Source organism: Diceros bicornis, chromosome 10, assembly GCF_020826845.1.
Source record: "Diceros bicornis minor isolate mBicDic1 chromosome 10, mDicBic1.mat.cur, whole genome shotgun sequence".
Classification (NCBI taxonomy): domain Eukaryota; kingdom Metazoa; phylum Chordata; class Mammalia; order Perissodactyla; family Rhinocerotidae; genus Diceros; species Diceros bicornis.
This window is the reverse complement of record NC_080749.1, coordinates 25,252,533-25,268,998: the sequence shown is the minus strand read 5'-3', so window position 1 is coordinate 25,268,998 and position 16,466 is coordinate 25,252,533. Positions and strand designations below refer to the sequence as shown.

The 16,466-nt window shown below is 33.1% G+C and overlaps 1 protein-coding gene across 1 annotated transcript in view; it reads left to right on the top strand.

The window, feature by feature from the left end:
* The window catches only part of LRP1B (LDL receptor related protein 1B), a 1,024,768-nt gene that overhangs the window by 1,006,465 nt on the left and 1,837 nt on the right, over positions 1 to 16,466 (top strand). Inside the window, exons 84-87 of the mRNA XM_058548897.1 lie at positions 2,915 to 2,991; positions 10,893 to 10,983; positions 11,937 to 12,081; positions 15,011 to 15,109. Of these exons, the coding sequence (XP_058404880.1) occupies positions 2,915 to 2,991; positions 10,893 to 10,983; positions 11,937 to 12,081; positions 15,011 to 15,109 (412 nt within the window). The remainder of the gene's footprint in view (positions 1 to 2,914; positions 2,992 to 10,892; positions 10,984 to 11,936; positions 12,082 to 15,010; positions 15,110 to 16,466) is intronic.

Below are 16,466 nucleotides of genomic sequence, written 5' to 3'. Positions count from 1 at the left end.
TGGGTTTTGCTTGAGGAATAATGAAAAAGAGACAGATGCCAGAGATATTACAGTCAGCACGATTATGCAAATAATTCAGTGGAGAATTGGACAGGAAATTTTGATGATGCACACACATTCTGATTCTTAAATGTGCACACATTCTGATTCTTAAACCATTAATGGCTTTGATCATTGTAGTCTACTCAGAGTGTGAAGATTTATGAATTTCTGTAATGATGGTAAAAATACTTGGTTTTAAATCAGCCATTGGAAGAAGAACTTGTGGAGCAGCAAATGCCTTAAGTAGTAATTTTGTAAGGTAGGCAACAAGAATAATGATTTCTATTTGATTTAATATCTCAAAAGAGATTATTTTTTAAGACTGGAACAAATGTAGAACAGTGGAACATGTCTTATTTTATCTTTGACCATAAAACATTATTTTATAAAGAGTATACGGAAAATTGCAAGGTGAACATCATCTGGTTAAGATGTGCAACTGTTAAAATTAATTATTTCTCCAGCACAGTCTTTGAGAGTTATTTCCAGTATGTAATAAGTAAAATGTCCCCGAAGATGAGAAATTTAGATATGTTTCCACAATTTAAAATTTATGACCATTAGCAGGTGATTTCTTTGATCTATCATAAATACTAGGTTCCAAGCTATAAATAAAATACAAAATTAATCAACATTGTTAACAAATACCACCTGTCTTACTTAATTCCAGAGTTTGGAATAAGAATCACACTATCCTTATCTTTTTTTATCCTCATGTCACTCTGCTCTTCTGGAGTTCTAAAGACATATTTTTCATAACTTCCTACAGTACTTAAAATTCATGATATTCATTTCAGAACACAGTCTGGTCAATTAACATTTAATCCTCTAATTCTTGAGCAATTCCATATTCTGACTTCCAAGAATCTCAGTGTAATGATGAGCCCCAGAGGTTCTGATCTCTAGTAACATAACAAAATGCATCTCAGGTCATTGCTCTTATTTAACGTGAATACTGATTTAGATTTTTTTTTAATCAAAGGAGGTAATGTAAAGAGCAAATTTTAATATTTTTAATCAATAATTCAATATAATTCCACAAAAATAGCTTTTTACACATCAGCTATATAATAAAATTACTAAGCAGTTGGTATTATTTTTTTCATTCGAGCATGTAAAACATCCTCAGTGGTCAACTAGGAAGATCTGACAAATGTAAAGCTACATAAAACAAAAAGAATTTTACAATGATCAGAATTCACTCTAATGACATGTTTGCAAAATCTTCCTAAACATCTTATTTTGAATTACCTGTGGACTGTGTCGAGAATTAGAAACTGGGAAGAACTGGAACGATTTTCCAGATCATTCATCTGCAAAACCACAGCTGAGGAAGAAAAGAAATGATTTTTAAAAATCAATGATTTTATTGGCTGTTCACTTTTTATAATTATTTGAAAATGTACTCATTCCATTACCTCACTTCAGTAACATAGACAGAGTCACAGACCTGGCCTTAAAATTTATTTATTTATTTTAATGATGTACTTGTAGTATGGTATATAATAAATGTGATGTATAGAAAAAAATATATGTAAGCTTTTTATAAAGAATTTGAACAAAAATTTAAGATAATGCATAAGTGATGACCTAATAATAATATAATGATATGAATTTTTATTTAAATCATGCTCCATACTTACAGTTTTACAATACCATTATTAATCAAATAACTGTATTTTTAATTAGTAACATTATTGTCAATTATGCTGAAGTTAATATAGGCTTTTATGAAATAAATTTTTGTTTTTATGACCTGAGTTTGTCAGTAATTATGATTTTAGGAGGCTTTGCCCATGCTTTAGGACAGCCAATACTGTCTTCATGAATATCCCAGATAATTCACACAGTGTAATAGAAGCCTAGTTCCAAAAACAGCTTCAGCTGTCTGAATTGGCTACGACAGAGTTGGCAGAGACCTTGAGATTATAGTTATTTAGTTTGGCCACCCTGCCCAGAGAGATCTACTTGGAATGGTTCTGGAAGCTATTCTTTCATTGTGTACAACTATTCTTGATATGGTGGTATTTGACAGTCATTTAAAATAAGAACCGAACCCAATTAAATGGTTTCTCTGTGGATTTCCTCTGACAGATGCACAGAGGCATCTTGCGTTAGCCAATAGGCATGGTCCAAACATAGCTAAAACTGTTCCAGCATTTATTTTTTGATGCAACCCACTAATTATATTGTTGTGATTTATGTTTAAATAAAAGATTTTAATCAGATCTATTATTTTAATCCTCTACTAGACTTTGTGTCATTGAATCATGGTGCTTATATGGGGAAGACAACTTCTCCCAATAAAAACTTGGGCACGGTCTCTTGATTCCATGGTAATAGAAGTATGATTTTAAATGGGAAAGCACTATATTTCCCTATCTCTGATTAGAGGAGTAAAAATTCTGCAGCTTGAACTATGAGACAGATGACAATTTGCTGTTTGGTAGTTAGTTCCCCTTTAGATTTATAACAACTAGAAAAAAAAAATCACAGAAACTTAATAAAGAAGGATTTGCTTGACAGGCAAACTCAATTTTTATAGTGGCTATTTGTAATTTTCAGTAATTCTCAAATTAATTCCCAATTTTTATTAAGATTTCAGTTTTGCTATAAAATATACCAATTTTAAATTTAAGATAGAATAAGAAAAATGACTCTGAAGCTAAATTTATAAAGTATTTCAAGAAGTGAAGTCCAATTGAAGTTACCCTCAGCATACTGAAAATATGCAAGAAATCAGCAGAAATCGCTACTTAATATTCATGAATTTGTGATGGCTGGCTCCTCCTTCATTTCACTGGGTTGAAGTTACTACGTTAGCAGACTTGTGGGTTTTGTTATTCACTGATTTGTTGTTTAATCTTTCTAGATGCTCCACCAACTGGTCAGGCACACAGTGTGAAAGGCCAGCCCCGAAGAGCAGCAAGTCTGATCACATCAGCACAAGTAAGTTCCTCAGATTAATACCTTGAGTGTTCTACGTAGAGCAGAAATATATTTTTTTCTTCTTATGCCATTATTGAGGGATTGGAGTCTTGGAAAATCTCCTTCATGGAATTTTGCAAGAGATCCTCTGCAATCCAGATGTTTTTTGAAAGATGAAGCACTGAGCTCTTACCTAGTGACAGATCCAGCATTTATGTGCTCTTTTATGCAGTGAGAGTTCGTTTCAAACTTTGGCAGTTTTCAGAGTGCGTATCTGCAAACCTAGCACAAGCTTTTCTTAGGAAATGTACGTCAGCGGCAAAGGCTGCAGATATCACAATGGATGTGAGAACACTTCAGGAAGAAAAATAATTCCATGTTTTAATTAGAGCAAAGAGTATTTTCTTGAAATGCATTTCAATGTGTTGTGGAGAATAGACTTGATTGGTTAGTCTTAAAGAGAAGTACATTAACAAGCAATTATTAATAAAGATCATAGTTGATTTATTTCTCCTTTGTCTTCAAAGTACTGGTTTTGAAGTGTATTAATATATAGCTCAACATTCTGCAAGTCTTTTTCATGCAGCTATAATCTTAGGACAGCTCGCTGATGTAAAAGTTCATCTACATCATCATGGTGTGTCTGGGTGTATATTTTCCAACAACTTTAAATGATTTTATAAAGATTTTCAAAATAAAAGTCTGAAATAAAGTTTCCTAATTCACATATATTTTTATTAATTTGACCATGAGTAGAGAACTTCTGAAAAAATCTGTACTATCTATCAAGTGGGTAAATATATTCTTGGAAAGGAAAAATAATATCCCTGCTTTCCAAATGCTTACTTTATCAGTTTTTCTCTAGTCTTTCATTGCTGGTGAGAAAGCTTCCATGAAGGCAAACAAAAAACATATCATGGCGTCTGTGAAAAAGAAAAGACACTATCGAAGTCAAAAATACACAGTTTTTGTACACTAGACACAGGCTCCCAGTGTCTGCTGACCTGCTTCTTTGCTGCTCCCGCCCCCAAATAGTTTCTATATCGTCACTTGAAATTCTTCAAGCAACATTGTCCAATGTTCCACCATTTAGAGATTAATTTGGGCTAATACGCATGAGCATCTTTGAAAAATGGTAAATAGGTCTGGAGTAAATAGCCTAGACATAAACATTTGAATTTGGAGAGGTGACGTGAGTGGTCTTTGGTCGTAGAACATTTTGGGTTTACCCTAGAATTTGTGTGTTATCCTTAGGGAAAGGAAGGGAGAGGCCTTAAGGAAAGCTATGGGCATATATCGTAAGAGTAGGGCGCTAGGATTTGAGGAATTGGTTCAGAAAATGTCGTAGAGGTGGCAAAATATACTTTGCCTAGTTTGATATTGCGAAAAGAGAGAAAAAGAAAAAAAAAATACTTCCTCCTCTCTCTCCCCAGGATGTAGGGCTCATACTAATATTATTAATAATAATTATGGGGATGTACTAATTTACAACTGATTTTGTGAACTAGTTATAAAACTCAACCAACATTAAGGGCACTTTTTTTAGTGACAAGTGCATTTCAAGTTACCAGCCTGTAGAACACACTGAATTTATAAATTGAGAATTGTGAAGACAAGGTAATGTAGCCTTTCTTTTATGGCAGTTTCTCAGTTATTTAAGATAAATGAGATACATAGCCTTTTAGAGAGTCGAAAACAATTTTAAATATTGATAAAACTCTCTGAAAAGAGTAGGAAACAAAGTAGAATGTGAATTGAATTTTCAAATTTTGCATAAGGTCCATCCACAAGGGAACATTTGGTGTTTGGAAAATGGTTTGGAGGAAGGGTGCGCCAGATGTTTCTACTGGAGGATGATATCTCCCACCATTTGCATGGGCAACAAGCTCTCTTATAAGGAAAATGTCTGTAATTACATGCAACCAAAAGAATGACTCTGAAATGGGAGGAGGAGTTGCGAGAAGTAATAACCCTTTCTCCAAAGACTCTGATGCTCTTCCTTCCATCACTGATTTAAAGTCATTAAATTTAATGGAAGTATCAATGCACATTGAAAGGGCTATTGGCTATGTAAATGTCAAATTATCTTAGATTTGAGCAAAGTTGACCAAATAATGACTCTATTAAAAGATACTTATCATCAGACATTTATACTTAGAGAAACTTGCCTCAATAACTCTGAAAGGAGGGAAAAGGTAGTTAAACTGATCCTTTCTAAGGTAGGAGGGTTATTTTTATTCTCTCAGGTGAAGTCCAGTGGTTTTGAATGGTTATCAAATGTTCCCCAAATTTTGGCAGAAGTCATCTGCCCAGTAAAAGAGACGGATGCTTTAGGAATGTGTTTTCAAATCTGTATTTCCACTTACAGCAAAGCATTCCATAATCATCGGACCTTGGAATAATCAAGAATATGCTGCCTTTATCGGCCTAATTACTATTAACTGGCACAGAGATTTCCCTTTCTAATGGATGCACAGCTTTCTTAATCATTTCTGAGTAGTCACACTGATGTTTTCTGGCCCTTGCTGTTTAAAGTATCTAAAAATCAGCCTGTGGAATTAAGCAGATCTAATCTCTTAGAACTTTCTGCTTAAGTTCCACTTGGAAAATCTAATCTGTCTGTTCTGAAGTTATTTTGAAAAGCTCTAAACTAAAGATGATAAAATATTCATTGTATACTCCTATTTTAAATTTACCTAAAGTTTTAAGGGCGTGGATGCTCAATGTTTGAATTATGCTATTTGTATCTCATAAAATTAAGGAGGGTAAAAATAGACTTAGCATTTGTGGGGCAGTAATGTAGGGATGCTGTATTTTATTATAGTGACAATAGAAATGTGCATGTCTCCTCTTTGTCTACTTTGTCCTTATCTCTTTTACACCATCATGTTTTAAAACAGAAAAAAACTAATTATGTGAATACCAAGGAATCGTAAGCTATCAGGGTTCTACTACGTGTCAAGTAATGTACTAGATCCAGAGATAAGTCAGTGAATAAGACAGACAGTGCCTCTTCTCATGAAGCTGAGGTTCTAGAGGGGTAAATAGTAGTAAAACAAAGAAGCGAACAGATAAGCAGACACACAATTTTATAAAATAATTGTGAGTTTTGATTGGTTCTGTAAAGGACTCAAAAATAGAGAATGGCAGGGGGAAACTGAATTCAGGAGTGATTTCTCTGAGAAGGTGATCCTTAAGCTGAGACTTGAAAGATTAAAGAGAGAAGAGGCTCAAGATATTTCAAGCGAAAGGAACAGCAGGTACAAAAACCCTGGACCAGGAAAGAGTTAGACATGTTCAAGGGATTGAAAGACCAGTGTGTCAAGGGGACAGGAGGGAGAGTGGTACAAAGTGAGGATGAGTGTACAGACCGAGATATAGGCAGCCTCTTGAAGATCACTGGAAGGATCATCTTCACTAAATTTGGAACCTGGTATTTTCTCTAGGATTTTTAAAATTACGGTTTATCAAAATGCTTAAGAAAAAGCATTCTAATCCCCCGGAAGTATACATACACTCACATTCATACATATATATAAACATAAACTTAAGAGCAGAATATATAGCAACATGTCAAAGAGGTCAATTGTAATAGTATAATTTATATTTATATTTTTCTACTGTAAATTCAATCAATAGACAAAGGTTCTCTTCCTTTGACCTCCATGATACTGAGTTCCTCTGGTTTCTCTCTTACCTCTCTTGAAGCAACTCTGTCTTCTTTGTGAGATGCCTTTTTTCCTATCCTTCTCTTCAACCCACTCTCCACTTACCACTATATACACTCTCCTTGGTCATCTATAAATCCTTGACCTCAGTTATCAACTCTGTGTTAATTACCCCTAAAGTTCTATCCTCAGTCGTGGTTTGTCTCCTGAGTTTGAGGGATATATACCACTGCACAATTGCTATATCTATACCTATATTCCACAAGAATCTCAAGCTCAAAACGTCCTAAAATGATCTCATCACCTTCCACCACTCAACCAGCCATTTTCATGCACCTTGTTTTGCATTCCTGTGGATACAAGTGGCTGCAAAATCTACCTGGTTACCCAACAACACTTAAGCATCACTCTTAACCTTTCTTCTCTCTCAAGTCAAGTCAAACAATATAGCCAATAGATATTACTTCCTAAATTTTCTTCAACATCACCATTTTTTTTAATAGTACAAATGTTCATCTCATTTACACGGCTTACACAGCCCTTCATAACGGCACCTTTGCTTTCCTCTGCAGCCACATCTCCTTCCACCACTCACCATTTTGCATTTCAGCCAGACTGTTGTTCCTTAATCTTTCCTCCTCCAGGCCTTCACATTTCTCTTCCTAGATTAATTCAATATCTCCTCCTCCCACTTGACCTACATTCAATTTCACGGGACTAAATAGGACTCATCCCTCAGGTCTTGGAGACATACCAGTCCTCCTCCTATATCCCAGACCTAGTTGGATGCTCTTCCTTTATGTTTCCAGGGAAATATATACTTTCCCTAGGGTAGTGCTTATCACACAGTGTTAAATAAACCCATTTGTTTGTCATCTAATATACATCAAACAACATGAGAGGAGGGATATTTGTATTCCTAGTGCAAAAGGGTAGAGTACATGATGAGCATGTGTGACATAGGAACACTTAAAATATATTTGCTAAATGTGAATTAAATGTATAGTCCCTATGATATCCTAGGAACTGTGCTATCTACAAAACCAAGAGAGATAAACAGTTAATGCCCTCAAGTCACAAATAAACTGATTTCTACGATATGTTGTGAAAAGTGCAAAACATAGGCTTGCACAGAGTGCTATGGCAATATATATTTTCCCTGAATAAATATGTATGTAGTACTTTCTATGTAATAGACATAATCCTATTTACATTACTATGAGGTAGATATTAATGATGACACTCATTTTGTAGATGTGTAAACTGAGACAAAGGTAAATAATTTGCCCGAGGATAAGTTTCCAGTAAGCCAAAGTTTGAACAGAGATAGCCAGGCTCCAGAGTCTATTATCTCAACTGCTCTGCTGTACTGCCTCTCCCGTGGAAGGAGTCTCTTCAACATAACAATTTGATAATACAGTTCTTTCTGATGGAAAAGTGTTGTACAATGAGGTTTCAGAACAGTGTTGCCAAAAAGACACTCTATTTTACGTGAGAATGTTGTTGAGATATCCCTTCCACCCTTAATTAGTACAGAGTACACTTGTTAAAATCAGTTTAGAATAATCCACCAATGATGTACTGTTAAAAAAATCATCTGCAATAGACCTTGATTGTTATATGTTACAATATAATATTTACTGCTATATGTACTACTTGGAAAAAATACTTATTTTGATAAATATCTATATTATGATTCTAAAAATATATATGTGGTTGCCAATGTTTCCATCAATATAAACTATTTTACAAAAAAACTAAAAACTTGCCAAACTGCTACCCTGCATTATTTATTGGCTACACTAAGCGTTATTGTAGTTACCTTGATTGGTTATATAAACATATCAGAAGTCTAGGCTCTTAGAGTGCTGTAATGCAAGGGATTGGAACTGCCATCTGTGACAGAAAAAAGGAAAAGAAAAATGAAGTCCTTTGTTGTCTAGCATGCATAATTAACAGCATTTCTACCTTATAGGAATAAAAGAAACTATATAAAACAAATAAAATCTAATTTTCTAAATAATTTATAATTGCATTGAGGGAAAAGTAACTTTATATACCTTAAAACCAGTATTGGTAAGTATCTTACGCCTACCAACTTACCATAAATTTTAGCAGAAAAAAGATAAATAATGAAGTATGGATATTTATAAAGTCTTGCTCAATCAGTTGAAGTCATAGTTTATGAAGAAACCAAGCTGTTCGCTGGTATTTAAAATTTGTGAACAAATGTTAATTACTATCCAAGGTGCCAGATTCTCTACTACCATTAATTACTAATAAATTACACATTCATAGAAAGTTCACTTTCCCAAAGCTAAAGAGATAATATAATATCAAACTCAGGGCCGGCCCCGTGGCTTGGCGGTTAAGTGCCTGTGCTCTGCTGCTGGCGGCCCGGGGTTCGGATCCCGGGCGCGCACCGATGCACCGCTTCTCTGGCCATGCTGAGGCCGCGTCCCACATGCAGCAACTAGAGGGATGTGCAGCTATGACACACAACTATCTACTGGGGCTTTGGGGGAAAAAATAAATAAATAAAAATAAAAAAAAATAATATCAAACTCAGTAAGTTGTATAGTCCTGGTAGCAACATGAAAAATTAAAATGAGTTTTGTATTTTAGAAACTGACTAAAGAATGCAAGCCATATTTTTTCTTGCATGGAAGAGCTAGTTATTTAGTTATTTTAGACAAGTTATTTTTGAAGTTCCAAATTGTAAGATTATCTTCTACATGACGTTTTCTTAATAGAGACTTTTTGGTATTTTGGTAAATGATCTCCAGTACGGACTATCTCACACAGATATCTTCTGGCTAGAGCTATTAAAACTGATCTATGTTTCTATTTTAAAGTCCCTAAGCAGCTGCCTATTGTGCTTAATATTACCGTTAATTTCTACGACAGAATTTTTACGTGCACATGTATTTGCAGAGGAGAATTTATATATTTAATAATTCTTAACATTCTATTCCTGAACCATTCAAGATCCTCACATTAAATTTCAGTTAGTTTTTGGGTTGCTTTGTGTCTTGGTTCAGCCATTGATTAAGCTGACTTGACTGAATCAACCAGATGCTTATTCCCAATAGACAAAGGCTTTGTCTCATGAGCACTAGATTTTTGTCTGTTGGAAAAGTTAACTTTAGGTGGTCTATAGAGCTACTTAATACTCTCCTGTCATTAGGCAACCTTTGCATTCAGTTTTCTTCCAGCATAATTGACATATAACCCTAGGTGTATCCTCCTGTGGATCACATTATCGGCAAAGGGATATTGTCTCCTTCATCTTTGGGGGAAAAAAAAATTGATTGCTCTTATTGGCAACCTAGAAATGGAGGGCAGAGGTTCTCCTCAATTTTGCTTGTCTCTTACCTTCAGATGCGTAAAAACTAAGACCCAGTTTCTCTGACCACTTTTGAAGATCTATTGCATAGATCTTTCATTCCATTTTGAAGATAGGTGATACAACCTAAGATCAGTCTTATCAATACATGAAAAAAGGGAAAAATGGACATTTGCAACATAAGCCAAACCCCCAGATACGTTTTGCTGAAACTGTTCTGGAACTGGAACTTGAGAAAGAGAATCCTCTTTTCCCTCCTTATTTTGTTGAATCAAGCTAACAGCCCTGTGTGGTAGGTCTTCTTGTCTCTGCTTTGTTGGTGAAGAGCATGAAGCCTCAAATTTTAAATCACTTGTCCAAGGTGTCACTTCAAGTAAGTTGTGAGACTGATGTCTAGGCCCATGTCCATCCAAATCCAGTCCTGGTGTCCCTTTTGTTTTGCCAGGCTGCCATCTAACTGGCCACATGTACTCATGACCAGAGAGCATTTTTAGCTAAAGGAACAAAACTAAGGATAGGAATGTGGCCAGTGAAATTGTGTAAATGTGTGTTTAGTTCCAGTTGATGTATAAGGAGTTACCAGCAGGTACTTAAATCATTGTAAGTAAGTGTGTGTGGAGAGAATCAGACTCAGACTGACAAAGAAGGCAGTATTTCTAACCTCAAGGTATTTAACTACAATATATAAATGAAAGATATCTAAAGAAAAGCTTCAAGCAGATCAAGTATTTCATAGGAGAGTGATTTTTTCAGTAACATAGTTATGAACTAGGAATACAGACATTTGGCCTAAGCATTCTTTTTATTATATCAGTGGTCAAATGACTTTGTGTAATGAAGTGTTCAGTTATATCAATCTTTGCTTCATTTTATTCATGTGTTCATCTCTTCATTCATTTCTATTTCAGGAAGCATCGCCATTATCGTGCCTCTTGTCCTCTTGGTGACTTTGATAACCACCTTAGTAATTGGTTTAGTGCTTTGTAAAAGAAAAAGAAGGTAAGATGCAATGTTCTAGACTAACAGTAAATAAAATACGTAAATAGTTACAGAAATATAGTGATTTTTTAAAACACGATTTAGTTATTCCAACTGCAAAATCCTACGTTTTTCAAACCATTTTATTCCTCTTTTTCATTTTAAGTGATTAAAATTCAGAAAAAGCTTCCCTCATGTTAGGTTAATAGAGTAGCTCTATCTATATATTCTAACAAAACTAACATGAGGACATGTTAATAAAAATTTCAGTAGAATTTTACATTTGTGGTGGTTTTTCCTTGAAAGAGCAAGAGTCTCTGAAGAGCATCTTATTATATTAATGTGTAAGATTAGTGGTGTAAATACAATGCTACCAAATATGTATTACATGTCACAAATTGTGTATTTCATTTACAAATTGTGCATTTGTTTTATTTTATATATTATTGGAGGTATCATTATTTCAATTTATATGAATATGCAGTTACAAAGATCTAGAAGGGGTGGGTTGTCCGTGGTATTATTATCCAAAATCAAGAGTTTGTAAGTCAGATTTTGAATTATATAAAAGAGGATTTTAGCCGTGTGACTTGGGGATTGAAAACAATCTCAAAGTTTCTTTATTACTATTTTTTAGGAATGTTTTTCAGGAAGAAAGGGGAAAAGTAGAATTAAAAAAAAATTGGTTAGTGAATATTCAGTTTCAACTAATGCAGTATTAGCTATTTAGGAGAAATATGTTCCAAGTGCATTTTTTATTGTTAAATCTAAATAATTTGGGAAAATAACATCACATTAAGACTTTTTTGTTCCTCTGTGACTTGACGAAGTTCATTTATTTTGAATGCATTTAAATTATGAACTCTGCATCAGTTATATTAAAATAAGTCAGTAAATCTACAAATTTGATAGTTTCATACATCATGACTGTGATATTTAGAGAGCTCACTCATATTAATGTTCACATATTCTAGGACAAAAACTATTAGAAGACAACCTATTATCAATGGAGGAATAAATGTAGAAATTGGCAATCCATCTTACAACATGTATGAGGTGGATCATGATCACAGCGATGGAGGTCTCTTAGATCCTGGTTTTATGGTAGATCCAACAAAGGTAATATGTTTTAAGATGATGGACAGTGAGCACTAACATTCTTGAGTCATATCTCTACAATATGGTTCTAAATTTCATCAGCATTTCTTTTATTTGAAGTTATAGTAAAGAATTTCAGGATGCATTGAATGTTATAGTCTCTTCTAAGGAAAAAATAAAATTAGAGACTGCATTCACCTGAAGCAGGAAGTTAATATAACATGTTTTGGAAAATACATAGTTATTTATTCATTTAGTTTATAAACATGTATAGTTTACTTAAAATAATATCTTATTCAAATGTGTGGAGATGCCAGCACATCTGAATATACAGCCTAGTGTAAAAATACTATCTGATTTATTAAATAATAATAAAATGAGCATAGTACTTTATTGTCAAAATAACTACTTTATTTCCAACAGTGTTTCATTGAAGAGTCAATTAAGCCGTGTCCTTGGATTTGTTTGTAATCATATCACTCTTGAAAAATATTTTTTTATCTGCTATACCATCTTTGCTGTTGATTTGAGACGTCATTGATACACATAGCCTAAAATCCACAGTTCTTTTTTAAAGTCACTGTTAGTTCTTATTACTGTATGTTCAGATTGACACCTTTTAAGAGAAATAGATAAATTATACAATTATCTAGACAAATTAAATTTACAAAGATTCACTTCACTGTATTGTCTGAATATTTTGCATGATAATTATAGAATATTTTATTATGGATTAAGAGCATCAAGTTGCTATTATGGAATGAATTTTCTTAGCTTATTTAATGATTTATTGGATATTTATTTTCCGATATATAAAAGGTACTTTGTTCATAATGCACCTTTGTATTACAAATAATCACAGGGCCCAATCTGTGTACAAATGGTTTTGCAGTCATAGTGGCAACTGTTCCCAAAGAAGTTGAATAGGGTCCCATACATTCAATCTAGTTCTGAATCCATGGTCAGACTTTCTAAGCCAGAAACTGATGGTCAAGTACTTATTTCTATGAAAAGAAATCAATCATTATTTCACGGGTAAATTTTTACACTATCAGAGGATATTATAGTGATTTTTTCCTAATTAGAAATAATTTTATAGTTAATATTAATTATGAATTCAGTAACTAACTCCTACATTTGAAATTGTTCATGAAATAAATCCTGGTAACCTAAGTTTCAATATTTTCTACTTGGAATTAAAAGACTATATATACTACACACACTGTTATTTAATAATTTATCTATGAAGGAGAAAGACATCTTAAATATGTAACAGACTTCTTATATTCTTTGAATTTCTGTTAGGAATAAAAATACAGTATCCATAAGTATAGTATGAACTGATGAGGACATACTAAAGTATGGTGAATTCATACTAAAGCAGACTTTTCATAAGAAGGAGTTCTCATTTCCCCTGTCATTTTTATTTCTGGGGGTAGAATTAAGCCAATTTTGGACACTTAAAGAGAATAGCTTTTTAGTACTCTATTTCAAAATTTTTCAGCATTTACTCTAGGAAGATAAAACCATGCTTCAGTGCCCTTCAAATATATTTTTTAATGTACTTAGCATATAACACTCAATAAATATTTATTTACCAATTTGCTGACTGATTGACCAAAATTACATTAAATGTGACTTAGATGGCTGATTCTAGCTGGCCCCTGATGTTTGAAATGTAAATATGAATTGTTGCCTAAGAAGTTACTGCAGAAAACACAACAAGTCCTAATAGGTACGAACAATTTTGAAAAGCAGAGGGTCACACCAAAGCAATCTTGATTAAATTTTTTTTAAGAGAGTGTTCACTGTGTTACAGTGGTTTGATATATTCATGATGTGATCAAATATAAAGTGCATTACATACAAAGAAGATTTTTGTAGAACATTTTCATTGTTTTCAAACTAGATAAAATTTTTACTTCAATGTTCCTTATAATTAAAAGAAATGAAATAGTTAATGAAGTTAATAAAAAAAGATTTGTCTATGGAGGCAATCACAGAATAGTTTGAAGAGTTAAAAAAAGGGAATTAGTATTTACTGGTTTTATACCCCAATTCGTCTCAATCCTTACTTAGATTGTTTTTGAATATCTTCTAAATGAGACCTTTGTGGGGAAAAATAAAGAGGCAATATTGACTTGATTTTATATTAAAAATCTTTTCCTGAGACCCTTGCCCTTGTCCCAAATTTTGTGATCATTCATTGTTAAGAGTTGATAGTTAAGGTTTTTAAGATATGTATATTCATTAATATTTTCATACTCTTCAAATTTTCATCCAATTGTTTTTCCTTTTGGGTCACTAATAAATACTCTATCATGAATATGAGTGTACCAGATTGGCTAATTCTGCCCTTAGACCCCAGAAAGTCTAAAGTCAATACTCCTGCATGGAGACCTAGAGTGCCAATTTAATTACTATAATTAATCTATTTTAGACCAGAAAGTCAGATTTCCAAAAATAAAGATATTTGTTTTATGATACGTCAAATTTAAAATTTTATTTTTTTTCCTAAAAATATAAAATGGTGATGAATCTTTAATTAGAAGCAGTTGGATATCTGAGTATACAGAATGGGCTGCTGTGAGAACTTTTCAAAGTGAGAAACCTGAAATGAGGGAGGATGGTGCATTTTTCACAGAGCTGTTAGCAAAGATACGATTTCTTTGAGGAGGATAAAGTTAAATTAATAGAAATGAATGGAGGTTTCTAGATGCATGGCGTGTCTATCAGTAAACTAGACATAGTAGAAATGTCTACCTATGAAGCACAGATCCAATAGTAATAGTTCTTTCTTAAGTTATTGAAGCTACCATGAACACATTGTTCATGCCCCAGGGCTAAAGAGTAATTTTTATGTTATTTTTATGTCTTAACATGAGTTTATGTCAATGAGAATAGTTCCATGATATTAGATCAGAAACTAAAATTCTCTGTTTACATACAGGCCAGGTATATAGGGGGCGGGTCCAGTGCTTTCAAGCTTCCACACACAGCGCCGCCCATCTACCTAAACTCTGATTTGAAAGGACCACTAACTGCTGGGGTGAGAGAAGAAAATTCATTATTCCATATCCATTCCATCACAAAACCCCTCACAATTAGTGCTGATTGCTAGAGTTAGATAGGGGGTTGTCCTTAACTGATTTGTTAATTGATCTTGTTAATTAATTAAGAAGAGATTTCAGAACAGCATTAGGCAAGCTATTAAGTCAAAATATCTCTCCTGCTGAATTTGAAAATGTTATAGCACTTTAACAATAAACGAGTATTTGCTATTCTTAAAAAAGAAATTTCGAGCCAGAAATTTAAGCTGAATAATTTAAACTTAAATTTATATTTGGTTTTATTCATTTCCTATTAAGATGCTTTGTTTAGTATATATGAATTTGATGTCCAGTTAAATAAAAATGTAATACAAAATGTGGCATCATATTGAGAAATTAGAAATGGTCTAATGAAACCAGTCAAAATTTTTTTATTAAGTAACTAGTTTCTAGAGAAAGATGTTCTGTCTAAAGTTAAATGGTTCATGTTAGAAGAGGGAAAAATTCGGGTGTCAAGATTCCTAGAGATGAATATTTTCTCCCTTGTTCCTCTCTCCCATCAACTATTTTTCATTCTCATTTTTTATCATGTTTGTCTTATTTGCATGGCTCGAAGATTATGATGTTTCTTTGTTGTAACTAAGATTTAATATTCTGCTTTTGGAAAGACAAAATCAAACTAAACAAAAACTAGGCACTAATTTCTTGGATAAAGTTGCAATTAGTAAAATAGTGAACATTGTGTATGTTTTTCAATTGAAAGAGATCGCTTCTCCATGTTTCAATTCTATTTTAAAATACTCTACATATCTATGAAACTTAAGATGACTGTACACTTCACTATTCCTTGGAAGAGTCCAAAGCTATTGTCAATGATAAGTACGTATAGGTTGTTTGAAGCAAAAATATTGACCTTATTTTAAAGTATACTCCACCAATATATTTTACTTTCATTTTTCTTTGTTTTCTTGGTTTTGACTTTATATTGAAAAATTATAGACACCAAACAACTAGGTGACTTTCTGTAAACACATCTTTCCTGCCACTGCAATAGCAATAAGGGGGGAAAATGTGTGGACTAGAAATAAAATAATTTGATTTAATGTTTTACGCTTTTAAATAAGGTCTTAGTGAATAGAGTTTTCACAAAGATTTCTTCAGGCTTTTCATAGCATGTCAAATTTCCCCTTAGGTTCACAAGCTACCTGAAAAACATACAATTACATTTTTGTCTAATACTGTGCTAAAGTCAACTAAAGCCTGTAACAGAATTTAAATTACATTTAAATAATTACTATTTAGTAAATTAAACGCATTGCATATAAATGTTGTTAACATTTAAAGATAGACATTCTC